General features: G+C 36.6%; 2 protein-coding genes across 2 annotated transcripts in view; both read left to right on the top strand.

Moving 5' to 3' along the window:
* Positions 1-1,065: 1,065 nt before the first annotated feature.
* LOC141338498 (uncharacterized) lies at positions 1,066-12,247 on the top strand. The gene is made up of 8 exons (XM_073844067.1): positions 1,066-1,323; positions 3,410-3,460; positions 3,582-3,893; positions 5,902-6,204; positions 7,572-7,880; positions 9,724-10,020; positions 10,625-10,936; positions 11,051-12,247. The coding sequence occupies exons 2-8, from the start codon at positions 3,433-3,435 to the stop codon at positions 11,131-11,133; spliced, it is 1,644 nt and encodes a 547-aa protein (XP_073700168.1). The 5' UTR covers positions 1,066-1,323; positions 3,410-3,432; the 3' UTR covers positions 11,134-12,247.
* Positions 12,248-27,074: 14,827 nt separating this feature from the next.
* The window catches only part of LOC141337951 (uncharacterized), a 43,320-nt gene continuing 42,446 nt past the window's right edge, over positions 27,075-27,948 (top strand). Inside the window, exon 1 of the mRNA XM_073843525.1 lies at positions 27,075-27,384. Coding sequence (XP_073699626.1) covers positions 27,339-27,384 — 46 coding nt within the window. The 5' untranslated portion in view covers positions 27,075-27,338. The remainder of the gene's footprint in view (positions 27,385-27,948) is intronic.

Here is a 27,948-nt window from a genome sequence, read left to right as displayed (position 1 = left end):
CCCAGGTATCGGAATCGGTATCGGGAAGGAAAAAAGGGTATCGGAACATCTCTAAAAATAAGTTGTCATCTCAGTCCTGCAGTTTTACTGACATTTATGCTAATGATGTCCTATTTTCTCCACTTCTATGTGATGATACGACAAGATCCAGAGAACTCAGAACAACAGTTAAAAGAGAGTAAGTGTTACAGCTGCAGTGGAAAAATGGAAATAGTTTTCTGACAGTAGAGTTATAACGTAGTAATGTAATGAGTGTTCATATTCAGTATTTCTATGGGTTTTTTTCTTGTTACCACACGGTCTGTTTGTGAATTGATTAATGCAGTAATATAATGTGTGATTTGTATATTGAGTTGAATAACTAATATACTAATTTATGTTAAAAATACAGAATTGACCTCAACTACATACATGAGGGCAAGGCTGCGAAATTTGGCATGAAGTCATAGGCTTGCTGTGGCTGTTTTGAATTTTGTCTGGGCTGTCTGACTCTCAACTGTATGTATGCATGTATTCTTTAATTCCTACTAATGAAAGTGAGTTCATATTTTTCATCATACCTGTTCATTAGTAAGACTTTATTTATAGTAAGTATATATATATATATATATATATGTATATATGTGACCCTGGACCACAAAACCAGTCTTAAGTCGCTGGGGTATATTTGTAGCAGTAGCCAAAAATACATTGTATGGGTCAAAATTATTGATTTTTCTTTTATGCCAAAAATCATTAGGAAATTCAGTAAAGATGATGTTCCATGAAGATTTTTTGTAAAATTCCTACTGTAAATATACCAAAATGTAATTTTTGATCAGTAATATGCATTGTTAAGAACTTAATTTGGACAACTTTAAAGGTGATTTTCTCATTATTTAGATTTTTTTGCATTCTCAGATTTCAGATTTCAAATAGACGTATCTCGGCCAAATATTGTCCTATCCTAACAAACCATACATTAATAGAAAGCTTATTTATTGAGCTTTCATATGATGTATACATCTCAGTTTTGTAAAATTTAACCTTGTTATGACTGGTTTTGTGGTCAAGGGTCACATATATACTATATGAGAGAGAGAAAGAAAATATTATTTGGAAACATGTACAAAAATATGATATGGTTTTTAGTACTTACAAAGGATTTATTCTGCATGGCCATATTCTTAAAATGAAGTGTGACCCAGTATTATTTAGATTTATTGTTTATTCTCCTTCAAGTCATTTGAAACCCTCATGCTGTTTTTTTTTTTTTGTATTTTCTCCACTTCTATGTGCTGATACGACAAGATCCAGAGAACTCAGAACAACAGTTAAAAGAGAGTAAGTATTACAGCTGCAGTGGAAAAATGTAAATTGTTTTCTGACGGTAGAGTTATAATGTAGTAATGTAATGAGTGTTCATATTCAGTATTTCTATGTTTTTTTTTTCTTACCACACGGTCTGTTTGTGAATTGATTAATGCAGTAATTAATATAATGTGTGATTTGTATATTGAGTTGCATGACTTATATACTAATTTCTGACTCTATATATATATATTAGGGATGCACGATATTTATCGTACAGATAAATTATCGACCGATATGGGTAAAAATTACGTCATTTTTATTGCTCCGATAAATAAATGAAACCTGATCCGATAAAGTACTCTTGCTGGTAAATCAATCATTCAGTCTGGTTTATCTGAGATTCATCTGCTTTCCGAGTGCAAGTGACTGCAGCTGTAAACTGCAGTGACTCTCGGCCTTTGTTGCATTTAATACGTCATCATCTGTGTCGTCATCATCGCCTTCGCAGGTCTGGAAGTTTTTCACGGTGACAGAGGAGCACAATGCTACTATGACTGCTATTTGCAACACATGATTAGCAAGGATTCCGAGAGGAGGTAAAAAGCTGTTAAGTTTTAACAATCTTATATCTCACTTCAGAGGTCGTCATCGTGGTGAATCTGTTTTAGGGGCCGTTCACATGTTGCGCCTAAAAACGCGTGGAAAATGCTGAAGCGCTACCTTCTCTTTCTTTCCAAACCCAAGTCTTTGCCAAACCGCTCTGTAGTTTGAGCTCCAGTGGCGTCTGCCGTTGCTAAGCAGCCATGACATGCGCTCTCCATAAAGACGCGGTAGTTTCAGCAAAGAATAAATAGATTTTTTCAGCATTAAAAATCGCTTGCAGTAGCTCTGTTATCAAATTTATTTAAAAATGCTTATTTCTGGACAGCTTTGATAAGCTGTTTCTCTACCTTGCCAGTGCTTTCAGTGTTATTAAGGGAAAGGATGAAGCTGATTGGTTGGTTCATGTCACATGACCTGTGTTGCGCTTGCAGAATTCTGAAAAGTTGAGATGTTTTTAGGTGCGTTCGACTTCATGCGGTGCCGACAGAAATCGCCTGCCGCCTGCCGGCGGCCGCCTTTCGATCACGTGTGCCATCAAAGTACCGTGAGAGCAAAACGAGAGCAGTCTCAGAGGAAAGGCGCTGCAGCTGCTTAAAATCGGCTGCGAAAGCCTTGATGACGACACACTTTATTCTCATTGGTCAGATTATGTGATGATTAGAATGACGTGTGCTCCGGGTTTTTTCTTAAAAAAAAAAAATTCCTGTATGGAATCAATCTTTATATCGAATGTAATATTCAAACAAAACATTAATGATGAAAATGAAGATTAGGTGATATGGTAAATATATATTCTTCTTGTATAAGAGTAAAGTTTGGGGAAAAAAACTGGTCAACCAGAGGCCGTTTTTTTTTTAATGATGCTGTGAGAGGCTTCACTACAATGAATAAAGCTTAGCCGGCGGCAGGCTAGTGTAATGCATCTCGAAAGCACCTAATATCTCTCGATTCTGATGTTTTATTCCCCGCCTTGTACGATTTGACTGCTGCACACATTCATAATATGTTTATATAGGAATGGACTGCATGTAAGCTTTACCACAGACATTTGGACATCTGACTTTACTCCATGATGCACTTTTCATTTTTGTGTGTGTGTGTGTGTGTGTATTTGAACCCTTTCCAGCAATGACTATGTTATTTTGAGATCCATCTTTTCACACTGAGGAAAGCTGAGGGACTCAAATGAAACTATTACAGAAGGTTCAAATGCTCACTGGTTCTCCAGAAGGAAACATTATGCATTAAGGAGTGTTCATCTAACATGCATTTTGTATGTTTCCTCTTATTTTGGTAAACATTTAGCTAATTTTGCAAGGTGAATGTAACATTTGACTTCAGCTGTACCTGAACATTAAAGAAGTAATAAATGCTGTGGGAAGTATTATTTATTCTTAATTCACATTAATAACTGCTAATTGTAACACACAATATTATTGCAAATTACAGACTATTAGTAGCATATTAAGAACCACACCGCTTGATCAAAATACTCTCTTTTCTCTTTTTCTAGGTCCTGCTGTGGAAGATGAAGTAATGATCACTGAACAGCTATGCAAAACATGTAAGCGTTTAACTAATTTCACTTGTATTATTAAGAAAACATTATTGAAAAGGTTATCAATTATTAGATCATGGCATCTTCTCAGTGTCAATTTTTAGTTTTTATGTGCTGCTGCTGACAGATGAAGAGAAGATTGAATCAGTAAAGGAGGGAGAATCAGTCACTCTAAAGACTGATGCTGAAATACAGAGAGATGATCAGATCCTGTGGATGTTTGGACCTCAGGAGACTCTCATAGCTGAAATCAGCAGAGAGTCCAGAGAGATCACTACATTTGATGGTGCTGATGGGAGATTCAAAGACAAACTGAAACTAGACAAGACTGGATCCCTGACCATCACAAACATCACAGCTGAACACATTGGAGTCTATAAAATACAGACCATTGGCAGCAGAGGAACCTTGTATCAAAGATTCATTGTTACTGTCAGACGTGAGTAGTTTTTTCAGTATGATAATGATCAGAGTTGTTAAATGGCAATTATTTCTCACATTAATTCTGAATCGCTTGATTGAGTTTTCCACCTGTTGAGCTGATTATCCACTCAAGTTGAACAACATATTGACAAAAACAATTATGTTCAAATGAAAAGAAAGGAAGAAAACTTGGGAGAATATTGGAGGCTCCTTATTCGGCAGCATGAAGAATATTGCTGTCTAAAGGCTTGTGCACACCGGGACGATTATTGTCAGCATTTAACGCCTCGTGATTAAACAAAGGGTGCCAATGTTAGTGCACACACTACGGCACGTTTTATTTTTTGGCTTGGTAGACCAGCTAAAACCAGCTACTTCCAGCTTAAACTAGCCAAGACCAGCCAAGCTGGTTTTTAGCTGTTTTTTTTTTTTCAGCAGGGGCTGCTGAAGTTAGAGTGAACATGACTTGGTGCTCAAGCACAAAAGGGTCTTGCTGAGCACACATTGATACCTAATGACGAAAAAGAAGTAAGTAGACGAAGAGGATGCATCGAGGCAAGATGAGTGTAGAGCTGCTGGTCTCATTGGTGTCTAAACACAAAGAGCTTTATGACAAATGCGACAACGACTACAAAAATCCGTATGCGAAGGAGTTGTTATGGAGAGGTTTCTCTAATGTCAGGGAGTTTTTGGGTATGAACACAAAGACGTGGCAAAAAACGTCTTTAATAAAGTTGCCGACAAGCATGCGATAATCGTCCTGGTGTGCAGAAGGCTTTAGAGTTTATTCATTGTCTATCATTCATCTGGTCATGCATTGGCCAAAGTGAAGAGCAACAATCACATACTAAAGTCTGCAGTGTTATTATGATATATACCGGTTGGCTTCTCACACAATCAGAATGTACTTCCCATGCACAGAATCCTTTTTTTATACACTTACAGTGTAAGAATTTCCATTGTCCTTCATTTATTTCTTCTACACACATCCTGTTTGCCCGTAAAGGATTCAATCAGGCATAAATCGTGAGACTGTAACGGACACAGACTTAATACAGTGAAAGCACTTTATTAGCACAGGCTCATATTCGCAATCTCAAACATGTTTGCAAAACTATCATTTTCAATGACTTCAAAATCGTTATTTTGATCGCTGGCATCTTATTCACCACTTTATATATTAGAAATATATTAGATAGCCAACCATTATGAAAAAACATAATTGTGACTAATTTGCAGAGCGGTACATCAGACGAACATTTATTCTACATCATAATCATCATCATAACACTATCAAAACGTTTGTCATTTTTCTTTTATTTCTGTTAGTATTTCAATTTTCAATTAAATAAAACTTAAGTCATCCAAATAATATTTAAAGCTCGATTATTCAGAAATAACAGTTTGATCATCATCAATTCCTCCAGGAATTGAGTTTGAGACCTCTGTTGTAGGCAGATTGGAGATTAATCCTAATCATGTCGTTTTTACGAGAAAAAAAGATGTCGTTTCAATGACATAAAATCTTGTTTTTATGAGAAAAGATGTTGTTTTAACAATCCAAGGAGGTCTTTAGCTTATGATTTCCAGTCATGTGGTGCATCTCTTTGTCCATTTATCTTGGCTACTTGCCCTAAATTTGACAGTCTACTTCCTGAGTTGAAATTATCAATGCATTCTTTTGTTTTAATGCTGCAAGCTGTTCAAAGCTCCTAGTAAGTTGGTTAGACTTGATTCAGACTCCTAGGGCCCATGGCCAGATTTATGATGATGTTTGGTTATCCTGGGCCTCTTTGTGGAGTTTGGCTTGTTTCAGCTCTCTTCTAAGTTGAGTCTAAAATGGTCTGATTGACTTCGATATTCTACAAGACAAAAATGTCAAACATAAGCAGGGTTCATACAGCGCATAAACATAATGCAGTACAGTAACCTTTTAGCTCTGATAAAACAGCATCCACACTTGATCAAATGGTAACATTTTCTTTGTATTTCTCTCTATGTTCCATCTGCTGTCACAAATGAAGTTGTGATATTTTCAGTGATAGAGGGCCAATCATTCACTGTATACCCTGATACTGAAATACAAAAAAATGATCTGATCCTGTGGATGTTTGGTGATGAAAACAATCTCATTGCTCAAATGACTGAGAAGACCAGAGAAACATATGAAGGTACTGATGGGATATTCAAAGACAGACTGAAGCTGGACAAGATGACTGGATCACTTACCATCGAGAACATGAAAACTGAACACTCTGGACTTTACACATTTCAGATAAGCAGCAGCAAAGGAACCACAAACGGGAGATTAAAAGTTGTAATAAATTGTGAGTAGCTGTCTGTCAGTTTTCAATTTAAAGGTCCCATATTGTACACATTTCTGGAGGTTTATTTTAGTTGTTGATGTCCTTAAGAATATATATTTGCGGTATAAGTGCCAAAATCCATCTATATATGTTTTTACAGCTCCTTTTTTAGGAGCTCTGTCAAAAACAGGTCGATTTTGGCCCATCAGCAATAAATTAATATTCATTAGCCTCTCTTCTGATTGGCCTGTTGTTTTCTGAGTGACGCACAGCCAAGCCAATCACAAGTAACTACAATCATGTATGCTTTAGCCGAGCCCAGAGCAATAGAGAGAGCCTAGCCTGCTGATACTCAACAAGATATTTCAGATATTTCATTAATGTTTTTTCATTTTTAAACACCGAATGCAGTAAGCTACATAACTGTTGCTTTAGTAAAAGCACAATGCGCACTGATTCTGGAAAATTACGGGAACGAGCGCTGTGTCAACAAAAGCCAGAGCCATAAAGGCAGTGTTGTAGTAATGATGCACGTTATCATGCGACTCTTCACAATGAAAAATATGTGCAAAGTGGAATGAAGCGGCGATCGGTCAGAGCCAGCTCAGCACTATCATCACTGAAGCAGTTTGTTCAGGTTAGTTTCAGATTCGTGAAACGTATGTGTCGCATTACATCTCACATCCAAACGTCACATGTCTTTATGGGTTGTGTGTAAAGCACGCACAGATTCCGGAAAACAACTGTGAATGAACCAAATTAAACAACTCCGGAACAAATCATGGGACACATTATCTGTGTAGTTACCGCAATCGCTGTGTGAAAGAGGCTGAAGTTGACGTGCCACTGGTCTCTTATATTCATGTTGTTCTGAAGCCTGTGCAATGATGTAGTTTCGACATTTATCAACTGAACAGGGTTTTCTCGACTTGTTCTCGTGTTGTTGTTCTTCAAAAATGGAATGGATGTCTGGGTTTGACAAAAGGAGGGTGGGACGGTGGTTGGCGCTTGGGGAGGTGACTTGAGTAGATCGGACGTCACATCGTTACGGAAGTCACAGCGGCTCGTGAAAATGAACAGCGACTTTAAGCAGGCTGTGTGCAGTTTACTGTGGATTGACTGTTTTGAAACTCATATGGTAGTTACATAGCCCCTAGACCTCAGTTATCATGAAAAAAGCCAGGAAATTTCGATTTTGACAATATGGGACCTTTAAAGTTTTCCATATTAGGTTTATGACATTTACTGCAGCCAGCCACCAGGTGGCGATCAAAGTGTTGTATCTATGTTAAAAATGATAGTTATCCATGTTATTTTTATAGTTTACTACTAACTTGCTTGTAAAAATTTCCTAATTTCTCTGTTTCTATGTGCTGCTGTGACAAAAGTGAAGAATATGTCTGGGCAGGAAGGAGAGGATTTGACTCTTAAGACTAATGCTGAAATTGGGAAAAAGGATAAGATACTCTGGCTGTTTGAAGATGAAAGCACCCTCTTAGCTGAAATCAAAGAAGTTGATGGAAAAATCTCTACATTTGTCGTCAACGATGGGAGATTTGGAGGCAGTCTAGGGCTGGACAGTAAAACTGGATCCCTGACGATAAGAAACATCACAGCTGAACACACTGGAGTTTACAAGCAGAAGGTTATCAGCAAAAAAAGAACCACGATCAAGAGAATCAATGTTGCTGTAAAAGGTGAGTATTTCAAGTTTTTTTTTTTTTTTTTTTGCAGTTAATTCATCTCAAACTGTACAAGCTCCATTCCAACTTCTGATCAGCTCAGTCTTCAAAAAATGAAGGGTGTGTTCACAGTTGTATTAAAGTAGTCTGGATTGAAAGAACTGGTACTTAGGCTTGCTGCTTGCTGCGGCTTCACACTTATTGTCTGAAGATTGTAAGGAGAGATGACTGACAGGACGATGCTGGAAGATTTGGTATACAACAGATCCGTGAGGCCAAGTATGGCGAATTAAACCCATGATACATGTAAACACACATGCCTTGAACGCCCACCCAGGGGTGCGTTTCCCAAAAGCAACTAAAAAATTGTAATGATTAGTGTTGGTTCGAGTCCACCTAAGTTGAGTCCGAGTCAAGTCAGAGTCTTTAACCAATTGAGTCTGAGTCCAAATGGGCCGAGTCCGAGTCGAGTCCAACTAAACACTACTGTTTGTCAGTATCTTAACCTTGTTTTAACCTTTACAACTAGAATAAGGCAATGGCAATTTAAATGTAAAAAAGCAAACCTATTGCATATTGCCATTTTGATTTTTGATTTCACACCATCTCATAATTAGTGTCCTGCTCAGCATGTAACAGAAGTTATAGCTTATGTATTGTGACATATTTCAGAGTAAAACAGCTTTTAGAATGTGAAAAATGATAGGGCAGGACATGACTCGTTGTTATATAGTAAAAATTAGTATAAATTTAATGGGGTGGGTAAATGAGACCTGAGAAGCAGAGAATGCACCTCTTATCTCTGATTGCAGCTGTGTTTATGATGAATGGTTAGACCTTAGACAGAGTAGATGGCATTTTACATATATTTTTTTTCTTGGATGAAAATGAGGCTGTGAGAGTTAATGGCCGTTTTTAAGTACCAGTCTATGGAAGCCATGGAATAAAGAGTAAAATTTGAGTTTATATTGCAAAATTCTGACTTTATTTTTGATTATATCTCACAATTCTGATAAGAAAAGACATATTCCGTTTCCCCTCAGTTCAAAATCATGAGTTTATATCCCACACTTCTGGCATTTTTCCCCTCAGAACTGACAAACTCGCTACTGTAGAGTTCAATTGAGTTATAAAGTCCTAAATACAACATATAGACGACCTATACAAATTCTGAATTGTGAGATAAAATAGTTAAATGTAATATGACGCAGTCTGCTGCAGCAGGTTTATGTTGCTGTCGTTTTAAGACCGGATGCACAGATCATATATTTTTTGACACATCTTTATTTGTTCCAACTGTTCAAATTCACTCAAAACCGAATTCTGACCCCTGCCAAATTATTACCCCCTCTTTTTGAAATCGCTACCTGATTGCCTAATCCTAACCCCTCCCCCACACCTAACCCTAAACCTACCAATACTACGGGGTAGTAATCTGGCGGGAGTCAGAATTCGGCACAAAACCTGCAAGACTATTAAACACATGCAAATACTCAGTCACTTTTGTAATAATGCATCGAGTCAGTAAAATTTCCGTCAACTGTCCCTGGACTCGCAACAATTCCCGAGTCTGAAAAGCTCGAGTCCGAGTCAAAATGTATCCGAGTCCGAGTCCTCTAAAAATTGTACTCGAGAATAGACTCGAGTCCGAGTAGAAGTTTGAGTACCTCAAATCTAGTAATAATCTAATAGACTGAACTGTTTTTATTGCGATCTTCTCCCACTCCTAAGTGTCCACTTCAAGTTGATGTTAAAATCGCACATGAATGGACTTTGTGCGGTACTGTCAATCTACATGCACACACTTACATATTGGAAACTTTTTTTCTCTGTGTTTATCTTTGTGCTGTTGTCACAGCGAGGATGATTTTAGGGGTGAAGGGAAAGGACGTGACTCTAAACCTTGATACCGAAACTCAGAGAGATGATCTGATCCTGTGGATGTTTGGAGATGAAAACAATCTCATTGCTCAGTTGACTGGAGAGACCAGAGAGACCACATACGCTGATGCTGATGAGAGATTCAGAGACAGAATGCAGCTAGACAAGAACACCGGATCTCTGACCATCAAGAACATCACACCCGGACCTTATAAACTACAGATCATTGGAAGCAAAAGGAGCATGTACAGGAAATTCAGAGTTTTCATTTGTTGTGAGTCTTAATTTCACTTCAAAAAGTTTTCTTCTTACAATAGAATAACAGAACATGTTATGACTAAAGCTGCACTAATCAGTAATAAATCACCACTGAATTTAATTATTGATTTATTTGGCCTGCATGCAGTGGATAGAGATAAGTAATATCGATCAGAATTTCTTATAAAAATAACAGTTAGTTGCAGATACAGTGGGAAAAATAATTAATTGATTTGTTTAGGTTTATTTCAACAGTAATAGACAGAATAACAACAAAACAACTGATTCCCATTTTAATGAGGGGGTTATTGTTATTCTATCCCTCACTGTTCAAATAAACCTTCCATTAAAATTATAGACTGATCATTTCTTTGTCAGTAGGCAAACGTACAAAATCAGCAGGGGATCAAACAATTATGTTCCCAACTGTAAGATTAAACTGTTATTTCTAATTTATTGTCAGTGCGGTTAATCAGGGTCCAGTGACCAATTAAACACATTTAATTTTGGAAACTAAATGATGATACAGTGCTTTTAAACTATATTAGGTGACATGAGACCTCAGTTGACAGCGTGCTATTGAATTTATATTAGTATGAGTAACTTTGTTTGTTCTCCAGGTGAGTCTGGTCCCAAGACGGTGTCAGCGATGGTGGGAGAATGTTTTATTCTAATCACTGACTTTAACATCGAAAGAGATGAGCGGGTACAGTGGAGCTTTCAAGGTAAAACCCTAGCAGTTGGAATGAATGGGGACATCAGTAAGACCTCCTACGGTGATGTGCAATTCAAAGGCAGACTGGAGCTGCATCATCTAACCGGATCTCTGACCATCAAGAACACCAGAACCAGTGACACTGGAGTTTATCAATTAAAGTTTGTCACCAAATGCGGAAAGAAAATTTGCTGGGAATTCAAAGTCACTGTCTCAGGTGAGCAAAACAACTCTTTCAATGTGATATGATTTGCCTGCAGTGCTCAAATAAGACTGAACTTTGTAGTTTATTACCTTCTTTTTAACGCCTCTCGTGTTGTTTGTATTTCAGATTCAGTAGGAAACCAAGTGAACCAATCAGATAAACGGAGAGGATCCTACTTGAAAGAAAATGCAGACAATAGCTTAGTTTGATGAAATAAGGCACACTCACTGATTTTTATGCACCTCTAGAATACATACATTGAAAGTGAGAAATGAATTTGTGCATGTTGATGAAGCTTTCTTAAAGGCACAGTATGTAATTTTCACCACTAGAGGGCACATATTCAAAACAAACAAAGAAACAAAAGCGTAGTTTGATGACGCTGTGATTGAGTTTGGAATCATGGGAGTTGTTGTCTTCATGCCCACATTTGATGCAATCTGACGAGATTCAGGAAGAAATCATGTTCATTAATGAGCTAATGTAAGCTATTAAAGACGTATTCATTTTACTACAGTGAAGCAGGGTGGGACTGAAAGCTGTGGAGACAAAACAAAACAAAATCATACATCATACATATTGTGCCTTTAATTGTTTTTAATTAATGTTACACATCATACCTCTTTCCTCGACAGGTTTATTTGTGCTTGTAGACAATAAGTGTTCAAATATGAAATGCATTATTACTCAAACTATGCACTGTGCTCTTTTATATAATAATCAAATTGTAGTTCACCCTGTATCCGATCATGTTCAGATTGACTTTCTTTATCCTGTGGCCAAATGTAAATGTAAATGTTAAATTGTAAATGCATAATGCTAACACAATTAACATGTTGTTAACATGATGCTAACATGATTGGTGTTAATTGTAATGCCTAGTGCCCAGTTTTGTCATGGCAAGCACCACTCACATTTTCTTCAGAAAATGTACTTATTTATTATTAATATTATTTTTTTTTTTATTTAACTTTTTGATGCACAGTGTCCTTTTGGGGTAATGTAATGGCTGCCCTTTGTTCCATCACTTCAAGGCACTTTCCAGATCAAGAGATCTTTAACAGACATCTTGCAGACATACATGTGCTATATTGACGCTGAACTGAAGGGGAATTTGTATTGATTTGTATTGGTTTGGTTTTTCACTTGCTTTAATCATCTTTATACACTGATTTGCCGTGTGGAATGTTCCCTTATATTCCAGCGTTATTTATTGCGGTCTCTTTGTGACTCTGGGTAATTAAATGGTAATTGTGATGAGGCCATTTTAAGACAGTTTTTTTTTTTTTAATGTTTGAGAATACCATGGTGTGAATTAATAAATGTGCAGTTTTCGGAACTCACGTCTCTGTTTTGAATCAAAAACGAACCAGCAGGGTCCTTCATATCGTTGTAACTTTTGTGTTAATCAACAAGTGTCTCTTTATATTGTCCTGGGTAATAACCTAGGTGGTGTAGTCGGGTTTTATTTTAATATCCTATAGCCAATGGTTACACATAGAATGTTCTTTGACTTTAATGCATAATAAATCTGATTATGAAAAAAGATTGATCTTCCCTGCTGAACAAAAATGGATAAAACGAGCTTAAGCTGGTTTTAGCTGGTCATACCTGGTCGGCAGGCTGGTTTAAGATGGGTTTTGGCCACTTTCTTAGCTGTTCAGGCTGGGAGATGAGCTGGAACCAGCTAGCCTGACCAGTTATTACCAGTTATTACCATCTTAAACCAGCTAAGACCAGACAACCATTTTAGGCTGGTTTTAGCTGGTCAGCTTTCTTAGCTGAGAGACCAGCTGGAACAACAGCTAAAACCAGCCTACCTAGGCTGTGGGACCAGCTAAAACCAGTTACTTCTGGCTGGATTAGCTAGTAATCCAGCCTGGTTTTAGCTGGTCAGCAGGCTGGTTTAAAATGGGTTTAGGCCACTTCCTTAGCTGGTCTGGATGATGGATGGAAACAGCAACACAACAGTGTTTATCATGGCAAAGGCCACATCATATGATTTCCGTGTGCAGTGGACGGAAGCGCCAGAGTTTATGCGGTTAGAAGAAATCTCATCAGCATTAATTCTGATCATGGCTTGTCTTGAAAAAAAGAGAGAGTTTGATGTTTGTCGTAGAAGAAGTCACACTGCAGGACTGTGCATTAAATCTTCTGACACTGCCAGAAATGTGTCTAACATGGGGAAACCAGGCCTTAAGTTGGGCTCAAACCCTTTTTTTTTTTTCCTTTTTTCTTTTTTGGCCATCTGAGACAAATTTAGAAAATCCTTAAAGATTTCTTTAATCCTAGGCTAAAATTTGTGGTCTTTGATCACTGGTTTGACATGTTCACCAACAGCCGTTTAGGATATATATTTCTCAGCAAACATTTAGTCAAAACAGCGTTGAGTATTTGTTCTTTGGTACAATAATTCATGGAGTAAATGTTTAGCGTGAATGAGTTATTTACAGATCTATCGTGGGGGTCGGCAACCTTTTTGCCATGATGTGCCATTTCATTTTTTTCTTGGCAGTTACTCTGCCATATCAGTGGCAATGTGATTCAGTGACTGACGCAGCTGATGTCGGTGGTTTAGTTGGTCTGTGGAGTTTGATTATGGTTTGTGGGAAGCAGAGAAACAATGACTGAACCAAGCTGAACATGATGGAGATACTTGATCACACCAACTATATGTTGATAAGTATATATTAGAAAACCAACAGCCATGTGCTAAAACAATCTTAATGAGAGTTGAATATAAACTGAAGAACGGACTAACGGTCACACATTTATTTTTGTGACTGCGCTGATGTCTTTTTTCGTCTTCTCATTTCACACTCAGTGTTTAATTCTGAAACTTGGACGGAAAGCCCACATCCATAATGCATTTAAGTTATGCTACTCTTTTAAAAGATATATCTTTTCACCTAGTTTTTTTCTTTTGAATAGCCTATGTTTCTAGAACTTTGCGGATAAAAGTGATAAAAGTTTTCTAAATGAAGAAACATAGAATGCAGAAGGAATATGAAGTGATTTGGCTGTAAAATATTAATAATGTTATTGGCAGTGGGATATAGTTTATAGATGTCATCCTCAATTGTATTAGTCTCGTTTGATGCTCATGTAAAAGCTATATGAAGACACCATGCTGAAATAATTTTCAATAGTTTTAATAATGCAAAGGCATTCACAGGTTGATTTTACCTTTGAATGATTGAGACTAGCTCACTAAAGATGTAAAATCACTTTAACAGTGAACAGAACTAAATAATGGTGTTGTCTTTGCAGATATATTCATTTGGTGGACAGAAATGAGGCCAAGATATTTAAAAGAAATTATATGAAAGCATGTTTATTTCATATGGATAAAAAAGAGGCAAAAAGTAATATAACAATATGACATGTACTGCATATAAATTTTAGCATATCAGGTATATCTTGCATAGCAATTTTTACACAATCATATCAAGAGATTAGATGTTAGTAAATAAGAAATACTGAGCCATACATTTACTATTGTTTAACATTTTAGTCTAATAGTGATTACAGATTGTTATATTAATAGCAGTGTTTTTTTTTTTTTTTTTTTAAAAAGAAGTTTTGTAACTTTAACATACGTTGTTATACTTTGTGATTAGATTGTGCAAGCATACAAGTCATTTAAAAGGAAATCTAGGTCTGACGGCTCAGTGTTTGTTGCTATTGTCCTCACACTCTTCTTCTGTTGATCATTTCTGGTTCTGAATTCATTACCCAGAATGACCAGCCCGGCCACACTCACCAGAGCAGAGAGGACCAATCGGATCACAGCTTCAGTAAAACCACAACAGCGACAGTCTCATGAGAAAGAAAAAAAAAAGCAAAGTTAGAAAAACTGATGAGTTATAGGTCTCCAACCCTGCTCCTGGTGACCCGCTGTCCTGCAAAGTTGATCTCGGATTCGTAAATGTACCAGAACATGATAATCAAAGTTCACTATTATAATGTCAAAATGTTAAGGCTTAATCTAATACCTCAAGTGCTCCTAAAGAGCTTATTTAGCTGGTTTAGTTGTGTTTGTTTAGGACTGGAGATTAACTTTTTTTAGAAAAGGCATATCTCTAGGAACATGATTAGCCTATTAGAATATTAGCCTGTAAGTGCAAAGAGAAAATTTTTACTTTATGAAAATAAAGCTATTTTCACAATCTAACGTTAGAGTTCAGAAAAAACATGACAGTGAATTTAAAGAGAAACTTCACTGCTCATTGCGATTCGCTGTAACCTCATACATGTTTAGGCCTAAATTAAAATAAACTTTTGACAGTCCTAAAAAAAGTGTTAAAAGACGAATATAGGCAGGGTATACTCACCACAGACAATAAGATGAAATATGGTAATCGGAGTCACCGATTTGGTGCTGGTTACTTGATAAAGTCCGGAGTCTGTGATTCTGGTGTGTGTGATGGTCAGAGATCCAAACTGGTCCAGCTGCAATCTTCCTTTGAATCTTCCATTGGCACTACCATTGTAAAATGTCCTTTCATTTTTCTGTCTGTTGATTTGAGCGATGAGAATGTTGCTGTGTCCAAATCTCCACATGATCTGATTCTGTATTTCAGTATCATTAATATTTAGAGTAACAGACTCTCCCCTTGTCACTGACACCAACTTCGGTTCATCTGCACCAAACACACCTGCAGAACAAACAGAAATAATTGCATCATACTAAATTGATATTATAACATTTAGCTTGAGCTGTGAATTACAGACATTAGTACATGCAAAATCTACTTACTGATTTAGAAAGTACTACACTATGTGCCATAAAACATGTATAACTTACCAACTAGACTCCACAAGCACAAATGTAAAAAAATCTGGTGATTCGTCATCTTCAGAAGTTTGAACAACAGAACACTTTCAAAGAACAAAAGTCTTCAATTGTGACAAAAACAAATGGGTCCTGACACGACTGAAAGCTTGTGATATAAATGTCAGATGAGCTGAAGATGAGGGCGATGCAAGTCTATAAAGTGCTCAGTGCCAATAAATAACTCTTAGCACCTCCTTTCAGGGTCTGTATGCACACATAGCCTTTTTTTAGAAATGAAGATACTGAGGACTAATGTTCCTCCAGTGCAATATTTTAAGATTAGCATAGCTTTCACTTTATGCCAATAGGCATAAGCTGTTTTGATTTTCACAGGTATACAGGTAACAAGCTGATATTAGGAGCACTTTCTTAAAGGGAGTGTTCCTCATCTCAGTTTGTTACCTGTATAAAAGACACCTGTCCACAGAAGCAATCAATCATTCATATTCCAAACTCTTCACCATGGCCAAGACCAAAGAGCTGTCCAAGGATGTCAAGGAAAAGATTGTAGACCTACTCAAGGCTGGAATGGGCTACAAGACCATCGACAAGCCGCTTGGTAGGAAGGTGACAACAGTTGGTGGATTATCTGCAAATGGAAGAAAAACTAAATAACTGTCAGTCTTCCTCTGCCCAGGGCTCCATGCAAGATCTCACCTTGTGGAGTTTCAGTAATCAGAAGAACCATGAGGAATCAGCCTAGAACTACAGGAGGATCTTGTCACTGATCTCAAGGCAGATGGGACCATAGTCACCAAGAAAACAATTGGTAACACACTACGCCGTGAAGGATGGGGAATCCTGCAGGGTGCAGGAATGGGTGAAAGTGTTGATGGCAGAAGAGACCAAAAATTAATCCCATAGAAAATCCGAAGGGAGCTGAAGGTTCTAGTTGCCAAATGTCAGCCTCGAAACCTTAATGACTCGGAGAGGATCTGCGATGAGGAGTGGGACAAAATCCCTCCTGAGATGTGTGCAAACCTGGTGGCCAACTACATGAAATGTCTGACCTATGATTACCAACAAAGGTTTTGCCATGCACCAAGTACTAACTAAGTCACGTTTTGCATTCTTATTTCACTCATTTACATTTTTTGAAGTGTATTTTTCTGGATTTCTTTTTGTTTTTATTTCGTCTCTCACTGTTCAAATAAACATAGCATAACAATTATTTTCTGATCATTCCTTTGTCAGTGGGCAAACGTACAAAACAGCAGGGGATAAAATTATAATTTTTCCCACTGTATGATTAAACTGCTATTTATAATTTAGTATCGGTGTGGTTATTTCATAATTTAGATTGTATTGAACATGGGATTTCAAGTTGGGGTCCAGGGACCAATTAAGCATATAACATTTTGGAAACTAAATTATAATATAGTCCTTTTAAACTATATTAGGTGACATGAGACCTCAGTTGACAGCGTGCTATTAAATTTATATTAGTATGAGTAACTTTGTTTGTTCTCCAGGTGAGTCTGGTCCCAAGACGGTGTCAGCGATGGTGAGAGAATGTTTAATTCTAATCACTGACTTTAACATAGAAAGAGATGAGCGGGTACAGTGGAGCTTTCAAGATACAACCCTAGCAGTTGGAATGAATGGGGACATCAGTAAGACCTCCTACGGTGTGCAATTCAGAGACAGACTGGAGCTGCATCATCTAACCGGATCTCTGACCATCAAGAACACCAGAACCAGTGACACTGGAGTTTATCAACTAAAGTTCGTCACCAAATGCGGAAAGAACATTTGCTGGGAATTCAAAGTCACTGTCTCTGGTGAGCAAATTAACTCTTTCAGTGTGATACAATTTGCCTGCTCAGTCTTATACTGCTCAAGTTTATTATACTGCTCTACTGTAGTGTATTACCTTTTTTTAAACGCCTCCCATGTTGTTTAAAGTGAATAAATCAGATCAGATGAAGGGAGAGGAACCTACTTGAGTGAATATGCAACAGACAATAGTTTAGTTTAATGAAATACGGCACACCCACTGATTGTTATGCACCTCTAGAATACATTTATTGCAAGTGAGAAATGAACCTGTGCGTTTCTTAAACTTGCATGTAAAATGCCTTTCAGATGAATTAGAAAATGTACTGATGCCACTAGGAGGCACATATTCAAAACAAACAAAGAAACAAAGGCGTTGTTTAAACACTGTGTAGAATCATGGGAGTTGTCATCTTCATCCTCACACTCGAGGATTAGACGGGCTGAGCCCTTGTCATATAATCACAACTATTCCGTGTTTTCAACCATATAATGCTTATTTTAGGTTTCAGACATTTAATCCTTATGCGGTCTTCGGGGAATTTCTGGACCCCGAATGGCATTTGCTAAAATTTAAAAAAATGTTCCCTTTGTCCAAATGGTATGAGACTTTGTAAATCAGTCAACACTATCTTGATCTACAAATAAAAAATTGGAATGATATCTTGATTTTATGTTAGTGTGAAAAAAATACTCACGTTCATGGTCTTTGGGGTCAACAAAATGCAATTTTTCTTATAAAATAATAGTAAAAAAAAAAAATGTTATTTTCCTGTTTATTAATGTTTTTACTCCTCATGTGTGCAGTTTTTGGAGGATTTAGGATATTTTTTAAATATATATAAATTAATAAATAAATATTTTTAATAGGTTTTTATACAAAAACAGCTTTTTTTGTAAAATAGAGACCCCAAAGACCATGAGTGTGATTCCAAAACGAAGACCGCATAAGGGTTAAATACACATAAGTACTAGCAAAACCATACATTTATAGTTTGTAAAATGCACGCTATGGAAGCGGCTATAATGATCCTTACAAATATAATCTGACAACACGTTTTATTGATATCATATACATAAATTCTGTTGGTAGTTATTAAGTTTACTCTGCTCTTCCCTCAGTTTACCAGATACTTACATATTTCAGAATTGGAATATCACATATTTCATAATATAGTGAGTATTTTTGTGAATATTTATCAGATCCACGTGTATTATAGCTCTATTGTGGCTGTTCTTTATTCTGTGGCCAAATGTGAATGTAAAATTTAGGGCCGGGACTTTAACGCGTTAATTTAGATTAATTAATTACACAAAAATAATGCGTTACATTTTTTAACGCATTTTAATCGCACTTATTTTTGCAATACGGAACGTTTCTCACTGGATGAGTTAATGAGGACCGATTATACTGGAGCAACAACTAGCGTTCAGACAAAAACAAACCACAGTGAACATGGACAAAGAAGCTGATGAGACCGCTTTGGTTGGCCCTGTGGATGGGAAATTTTGTTATAAAAAAACGAATGGATGGAAGCGTCGATAAGAGCATGGTTGTGTGCAAGCTATGCAACAAGGAATTTGCATATCGAGCCTATTGCTATACACTTAATGGCAATATTGCACTGGTCTGTTGGACTTGGTTAAATAAAAATAAACAATATTTTGTTGCTTAAGCTTATGTATTCATTATTTAATGGAATACTAAAAATCCATATGAAAAAAACTTACTTCTCACTGTTCTCAGGTCAAATATTTATATGCGATTAAAATGCGATTAATTTTGATTAATTAATTACAAAGCCTCTAATTAATAAAAAAAAAAAAAAAAAAATTTAATCGAGTCCCGGCCCTAGTAAAATTGTAAATGTGATCTAAAGCAGTGGCTTTCAACACGGATGTTCACATTTTGTATGTGTGTCTTATCTGAAACACTCATGGAGCTCTTACCTAATGAGCTGATGATCCCAATAAGGTAAGCCCACGGCAGTTGCCGCAGGTTATAGTTGTCATTTTCCTTTTGTATTTTTCTAGATGTTATCCATGTTTTATGTCTCAATGACATGCAAGCAAACAACCAAATTAATAATTTCATGACTAAAAAAAGCCATGGACTTCCTTCCTGCCACATGAGGCAGTCAGCTTCCTACCCTTACTTCCAGGAAGCATGGCGAGGCCAAACCCTCCCAAAGAAAGTTAATTTTCATGTTACTAACAAGTTTTTTTGTTGACACATATAGATTTACACAATCATAGTCTATAGAATCATCCAAATGAAACAAATCTTACAAGAGATCTATAGACTTTATAGTCAAAAGTCCAAGCGGCAACTGGGCAAATGACTTGTAAGTACATCATATATCATAGGGAAATGGGGCATAGTGTTGCTAGCATCATGCTACTCATGGTACCTTCTTGGTAAAACATGTTAGCATCATTCTAGCAACATGCTAATCATGCTAATTTAGTTTTAACATTTTACTTGTGTAAGCATAATGCTATCACAAATAACACATTGTTTGCATGTTGTTAACATGATGCTAACATAATTAGGGTTAATATTATAATATATGTTATATATATATATATATATATATATATTATTATTTTCATTTAACCTTTTGATACACAATGCCCTTTGGGGCAACTTAATGGCTGCACTTTGTTCTGCACTATGTTCCACCACTTCAAGACAAATGGATTTGTTGTCTGTTGTATTTTGTCATGTTCAAGAGATTATAAATTAGATTCAGCTTTTTTTTTTGGGTTTATATAGAATGTTTTTTGACTTTTATACATGATAAATGTGATTATGAATAAAGACTGATCCTCCCTGCTGAACAAAAACAGCTAAAACAAGCCTAAGCTGGTTGAATGGTTTTAGCTGGTCATACCTGGTCAGCAGGCCAGTTTTAGAGGGATTTTGGCCACTTTCTTATAGCTGGTCAGGCTGGCAGACCGACTAAAACCAGCTACTACCATCTTAAACCAGCTAAGACCAGCCAACCCTCTTAGGCTGGTTTTAGCTGGTCAGCAGGCTAGTTTCAGAGGGGTTTTGTTCACTTTCTTAGCTGATCTAGCTGGGAGACCAGCTAGAACAACCAGCTATAACAAGCCTGATCAGCCTACCCAGGCTGTGGGACCAGCTATTTCTGGCTTAAACCAGCTAAAACCAGCAAATCAGTTTAGGCTGATTTTAGCTAGTAATCCAGCCAGCTATAACAAGCCTGACCAGCCTACCCAGGCTGAGGGACCAGCTACTTCTGGCTTAAACCAGCTAAAACCAGCAAACCAGTTTAGGCTGGTTTTAGCTAGTAATCCAGCCTGGTTTTAGCTGGTCAGCAGGCTGGTTTTAGATGGGTTTTGGCCACTTCCTTAGCTGGTCTGGATGACGGATGGAAACAAATGGAAACAGCAACACAACCGTGTTTATCATAGCAAAGGTCACATCATATGATTTCCGTGTGCAGTGGATAGAAGCGCCAGAGTTTCTGCGGTTAGAAGAAATCTCTAGCATTAATTCTGACCATGGCTTGTCTCAAAAAACAGAGACAGTTTGATGTTTGTCGTAGAAGTTGTCACACTGCAGGACTGTGCATCAAATCTTCTGACGCTGCCAGAATTTTGTCTAAGGTCAAATTTAATCGCAAAAACCATTAATCGGCTGTGGGTGAACATGTCAAACCAGTGATCAAAGACTACAAATTTTAGCCTAGGATTATAGGAATCTTTAAGAATTTTCAAAATTTGTCTTAGATGGCCAAAAAAAAAAAAAAAAAAAAAAAAAAGTTTGAGCCCGACTGAAGGCCTGGTTCGCCCATGTTACAAATGGTGTTTTGATTTAGGATATACTTCTCAGAAAACATTTAGTCAAAACAGCGTTGAGTATTTGTTCTTGGGTACAATATTTGTAGATAAGTATGTATTAGAAAACCAACAGCCATGTGCTAAAACAATCTTAATGAGAGTTGAATATAAAGTGAAGAACGGACTAACGGTCACGCATTTATTTTTGTGAATGCGCTATAATGTCTTTTTTCGTCGTCTCATTTCACACTCAGTGCTTAATTCTGAAACTTCTCGGACAGAATGCCCACACCCATGATGCATTTAAGTTATGCCACTCTTTTAAAAGATATATCTTTTAATCTAGTTTTTCCTTTAAACGGCCTAGTAATGTTTCTAGAACTTTCGGGATAAAAGTGATACAAGTTTCCTAAATGAAGAAACATAGAATGCAGAAGGAATATGAAGTGATTTGGCTGTAAAATATTAATATGTTCCAGTGAGATATAGTTCTCAATATCTCAATAATTGTATAAGTCTCGTTTGATGCTCATGTAAAAGCTTTATGAAGACACCGTGCTGAAATAGTTTTCAATGCTTTTAATAATGCAAAGCTGTTCACAGATTGATTTTACCTTTGATTGATTGAGACTAACACACTAAAGATGTAAAATCAATTTAACAGTGAACAGAACTGAATAATGGTGTTGTCTTTGCAAATACGATATTCCTTTGGTGGTCAGAAATTAGGACAAGATATTAAAAAAACAAAAAAATTTAATATGGATACAAAAGAGGCATAAAGTAATATAACAATATGACATGTATTGCATATCAATTTTTGCATATCAGATATATCTTGCATAGCAATTTTTACACAGTCATATCAAGAGATTAGATGTTAGTAAATAAGACATACTGAGCCATACATTTATCATCATTTAACATTTTAGACTTATAGTGATTACAGATTGTAAGAATAATAGTAGTGGGGTTTTTTAAGACAAGATTTGTAACTTTAACATACATTGTAATACTTTTTGACTTGAATGTGCGAGGCTGTAAGGAAATCTACGTCTGACCGATTAGTGTGTGTTGCTGTTGTCCGCACACTCTTCTTCCGTTCTTGCATTTATAAACCAGAATGACCGTCACGATCACGATCACGATCACGATCATGATCACGCCCCCCGGCCCCAGAGCAGAGAGGACCAATTTCCAGAGATCAGTTTCTTGAGAAAGAAAAAAAAAAAAAGCAACATTAGAAAAACTGATGAGTTATATTTAGACAGCATTAGGCCACATTCACACAGCAGCAGAATGCAGTTGTTAGTCCTGTATTTGAGTCCTTAATACGGTTACGTCACACATTATTTACAGGTGTGGCAACCGCATTCAATAAACAAACTCACATCTGTAAATTTTCATGACTCACAACCACATTTTGAACGGAACAAGACTGAACAACTATAGTTGTCCGTCAGGCCATACAGTGCGAGAGAGCCACTCTGTCCCACAAAAGCGCGTCTGCCGTGTGTTTCCTGTTTTAAGTTTCAGTAACTTACAGTGACGGAGAACTCGCGGCTTAATTTGACTCTAGTCATGTCAGGAAGTGATAAGACTTATAATTTTATGCATAGATATGTATGGTTTCATGGACGTCGTTGCCATGTTTGATATTGTTGCTTTGTTTACTGGTAAAGATACGGGCTCCCGTCCCGTAGCACGTTCATACAGCCAGTATTCGAGATGCTGCTGTGTGAACGGGACATTTTGAGACTTACACCTGGAAGAAAATGCGGTTGTCAATCCTAAAAACTGACAGTGTGAACGTAGCCTTAGTGAGTTTGGTTCTCATATGTGACCCTGGACCACAAAACCAGTCATAAGGTTAAATTTTACAAAACTGAGATTTATACACCATATGAAAGCTTAATAAATAAGGGATAGGACAATATTTGGCCGAGATACATCTATTTGAAAATCTGGAATCTGAGGGTGGAAAAAAATCAAAATACTGAGAAAATCACCTTTAAAGTTGTCCAAATTAGGTTCTTAACAATGCATATTACTAATCAAAATTTACATTTTGATATATTTACAGTAGGAATTTTACAAAAAATCTTCATGGAACATGATCTTTACTTAATTTACTAATGATTTTTGGCATTAAAGAAAAATCAATAATTTTGACCCATGCAATGTATTTTTGGCTATTGCTACAAATATACCCCAGCGACTTAAGACTGGTTTTTTGGTCCAGGGTCACATATTTATAGCTTCACAATGCATTTTACATGTTAAAAGATGAATATAGGTAGACTGATAGGTGGGTATACTCACCACAGACAATAAGATAAAATATGTTAATCGGGGTCACCGATTTGGTGCTGGTTACTTGATAAAGTCCGGAGTCTGTGATTCTGGTGTGTGTGATGGTCAGAGATCCATTCTGGTCAAGCTGCAATCTTCCTTTGAATCTTCCATTGGCACTCTCATTGTAAAATGTCCTTTCATTTTTCAGTCTGTTGATTTGAGCGATGAGAATGTTGTTGTGTCCAAATCTCCACATGATCTGATTCTGTATTTCAGTATCGTTAATATGTAGAGTGACAGAATATCCCCTTGTCACTGACACCAACTTCACTTCATCTGCACCAAACACACCTGCAGAACAAACAGAAATAATGGCTTCAAACTAAATTGATATTATAACATTTATCTTGAGCTGTGAATTACAGACTGATCTGCAATCATGCTTTGACATTAATAACACATGCAAAATCTTCTTACTGATTTAGAAAGTACTACACTATGTGCCATAAGACATTTATAACTTACCAACTAGGCTCCACAAGCACAAATGGAAAAAAATCTGGTGATTCGTCATCTTCAGTAGTTTGAACAACAGAACACTTTCAAAAAACAAAAGTCTTCAATTGTGACAAGGTGACAAACACAAATGGGTCCTGACACGACTGAAAGCTTGTGATATAAATGTCAGATGAGCTGAAGATGAGAGTGATGCCAATAAATAACTCTTAGCACCTCCTTTCAAGGTCTGTATGCACACATAGCCTTTTTTAGAAATGAAGATACTGAGGACTAATGTTCCTCCAGTGCAATATTTTTAGATTAGTATAGGTTCCTCTTTATGGTACAGGTTCCACTTTATGTCAATAGGTTTGATGTCTTCAGAAAACACTGGCATAAGCTGTTTTGATTTTCACGTAAAATAATTTTCCTTGAATATATTTTGTAAATTCTCTACTATAAATATATTAAAACTTAATTTTGATTGCATGTGATTGACGCAGTATTTAGAATTTTTTTTTTTTTTTTTTGCACCCACAGATTCCAGATTTTCAAATAGCTGTTTCTAGACCAAATATTGTTCTATCATAAGAAAACTACACATTACCATCTGTGGAAAGCTTATTTATTCAGCTTATTTATTCAGATGGTGTATAAATCTCAATTCCAAAAAAAAACTGACCCTTATGACTGGTTTTGTGGTCCAGGGCCGCATATGGTATCAAAACAGCATTATAAAAAGTATGCTCTATGCTTTATTAATGTTTTTATTTAATGTAATATTTTTATTTTCCGTATTTAACACCGTTATGAATCTGAAAGACCAGAAAATATGGTCTTTGGTCTACGCAAACACTAGATGGCAGTAATGCGTCATTGTAGTGTGTGATCTGTCAAAGAAGAAGAAGAAGAGAAAGTGTAGCTGGAGAAAGTTCTTGGTAGTTGTAGTTCTAAGATTGTTCAATATGGTATGGAATACAGGTAAAATCCCATGTAAATGGAAACAAGCAGTGATAGTTCCAATTCTAAAACCTGGTAAAAATGCTTCAGACCCATCAAGTTATAGGCCTATAGCTCTAACGTCACAATTAGGCAACGTTATTGAAAGGATGGTTACAGACAGGCTAAGTTATTTTATAGAAAGTAGGGAACTCTTTTCAGAATATCAGTCTGGGTTTCGTAAAGGGAGGGGGACAAAGGATTCGATACTGTGCTTAGAAACAGCGAAAATTATCATAAAGCAGTGCATTTGAAACTGTATGGACAAAATTTGGAGCAGGTTAAGGTAGTGAGATTTCTAGGAGTTCTTTTTGATGAGAAAATGACTTGGTGTCAGCATATAGATAGGGTTAGAGAAAAATGTAAGAAGATAAACAATGTGTTGAGGTGTTTATCAGGTCGAGACTGGGGAACAAGTAAAGCATCGCTAATAAGTATTTATCAGGCTCTCATGAGAACTGCATCTGATTATGGCTGCTTGGCATATATAACAGCTTCAGAGACTCATCTTAAAAAAAACTGGATGTGGAACAGTCACAGGCACTCCGAATTTGTACTAGAGCATTCAAAACATCACCAGTAACTGCATTACAGGTAGAGACAGGAGAGATGCCGCTCCGTATCAGGAGGGCCAAGATCATGTTGGCATATTGGACAAATTTACAAGGACATAGTATAACGCACCCCACAAAGACAGTCTTGCAGGAGTGTGCAGAACATAATAAAAGGAATTTCAATAGCTTTTTATGGGTGCACGTAAAGGCACAAAATGCAGGCCTCCATTAGTTGCAGATAAGCCCCACTGTGACTATATCAGAGATTCCACCTTGGAAATGTGTAATGCCATCTGTAGATATAAGCTTGCAGCAAATATTTAAGGAAAGATTAGAAATAATGCCACAGTGGTTAATAGTTCAAAATTATGTAGAGCAATATCAAGACAAGATATTTATATTTACAGATGGATCAAAGCAGCCTGAAACAGGCCGGACTGGTGCAGCTTTTTTCATACCTCGGTATGGAATAGCATGTAAAAAAAAAAGAACAACAGACTAAGTTGTCAGTATACAGTGTGGAACTAATAGCTATCTCGCTGGCACTAGAGTGGGTGGAAGGCAATATTCAGAGCAAAGAGATTGTTATAGCATGTTATAGCATCAGCATTAACCAGCATTCAATCTGGAAAGGTATCATGTAGACAAGACCTCATATATAAAATTCTCTATTTACTCCTCATGCTTTATAATCAGAAAATATTGGTATCTTTCCTTTGGGTTCCTGCTCATGTAGGGGTGGTAGGAAATGAAATGGTGGATACGCTAGCAAAAACCTCCTTAAAACTAGAGGTACAAGTATCAGTAGAACGGAGGTTAAAACTATCATTAAAAACTACATACTCAAAACATGGCAATGTTATTGGGATGTAGCAGATACAGGGTGTCGTCTATATAATATTCAAAAACAGGTAGTCACAAATATGAAGATGGGCAGGAGTCCAAGGGAGGAGATGGTAATATCGCGCCTAATAATGGGGGTTTAAATGCAACATTATTCAAAATAAGAAAGCATCCCACTGGGCTATGCAATCATTGCAATGTACAAGAGACAGTAAAGCATATACTATTAAAATGCAAATAAAAAATAAAAAATATGAGGATGAAAGGGTAAAATTAAAGGCACAAATCAAAGAACAAAATATAACACTCGAGTATGTACTGGGGAATACATCTGGGAAAGTGCACAAAGTATTAATAAATTACTTACTGGTTTAATTGAAAGAATTTAAAATGCAATCCAAAGTTTTTTTCTTTTTCTTTTTTTCTAGTTTAAGTAAGTTCCACCTCCTCAATGCCATTCTACTGCCCACACTCCAGTCTAGTAGGTGGCGGTAATGCGCCTCCTAAGTGAGTTGCCATCCACCATCAAACCTGAAAGAAGAAGAAGAAGAAGAAGAAGGGTAGCTGAAGATAGTTTTTGGTGTCTTCTGGACTTTGCTAAAGCCCGTCAGTCATGGCGATTAACTGCTTTTTCTTTCGTTGCGTTAATACATTCATAATCGGTATAAATATCTGTGGATTTAATGGGTTTTGTTAACCCTCTGTCGTTACTGCTGTCGGATGGGTGTGCCTCAATAGCACTCAACTCGATCACAACAAATATTAATATTTATCGAAATCCGATATTTTTTCAGTCTACAACAGTATGAAGAGCCCTTTAAACCCCGGTTTGTGTTTATTGCTAATGTGTGGTGAGTTATTTCAGTTCATTTATTAACACTTTCAGTTTCACTACTTTGACCCCGAAACTTTGTTTTAGTCATAGAGTACTTTATCATATTAAAACATGTTTTATACGTTGTGTATATATGTATAAAAAGCCGTGAGAAGGGCAATAGCAATTTATAATACTATAAGCGTTACTTTCAACGCGAACTTAAGTTGAATAATATAAGCATACAATAATATTAAATGTCATACAAAATATTACATTTGATTCACTGCTTAACACAACAGAAAGTAAGTAAATATCTTAAACTTTTTAATTTATCTATAGGCCTATAATTTGTCTTTATAATTTATTCTATATTATATATTTGCATTGAGCAAGCGCTCACACCACAAATAAGGTAGAAAATCAGGTAATTTAGGGAAATAGTTATTTGCAGCATTTCGAGCACTATAGTGTTTGTACGGATTTAGCCCGTTATTTACCTTTATTTAATTGCACTCCTTTTCTTCCTTGTTCAGTATCTGTAAGGCATCTTCACCTTGGTTCATTCAAGTCAAGTTATTTGTTGTCTGTTACGGCCTAA

The sequence above is a fragment of the Garra rufa genome, chromosome 7 (assembly GCF_049309525.1).
Source record: "Garra rufa chromosome 7, GarRuf1.0, whole genome shotgun sequence".
NCBI classification, from domain to species: Eukaryota; Metazoa; Chordata; class Actinopteri; order Cypriniformes; family Cyprinidae; genus Garra; species Garra rufa.
This window is presented reverse-complemented; position numbering and strand designations above follow the sequence as displayed.

Excerpts from the sequence above, each read along its gene's own strand:
- LOC141338498 (XM_073844067.1), top strand. The coding sequence starts at position 3,433 with ATGATCACTGAACAGCTATGCAAAACAT. Across the intron at positions 3,461-3,581 it reads TGAACAGCTATGCAAAACAT|ATGAAGAGAAGATTGAATCA; the intron begins GTAAGCGTTTAA and ends TGCTGCTGACAG. Across the intron at positions 10,021-10,624 it reads ATTCAGAGTTTTCATTTGTT|GTGAGTCTGGTCCCAAGACG; the intron begins GTGAGTCTTAAT and ends TTTGTTCTCCAG.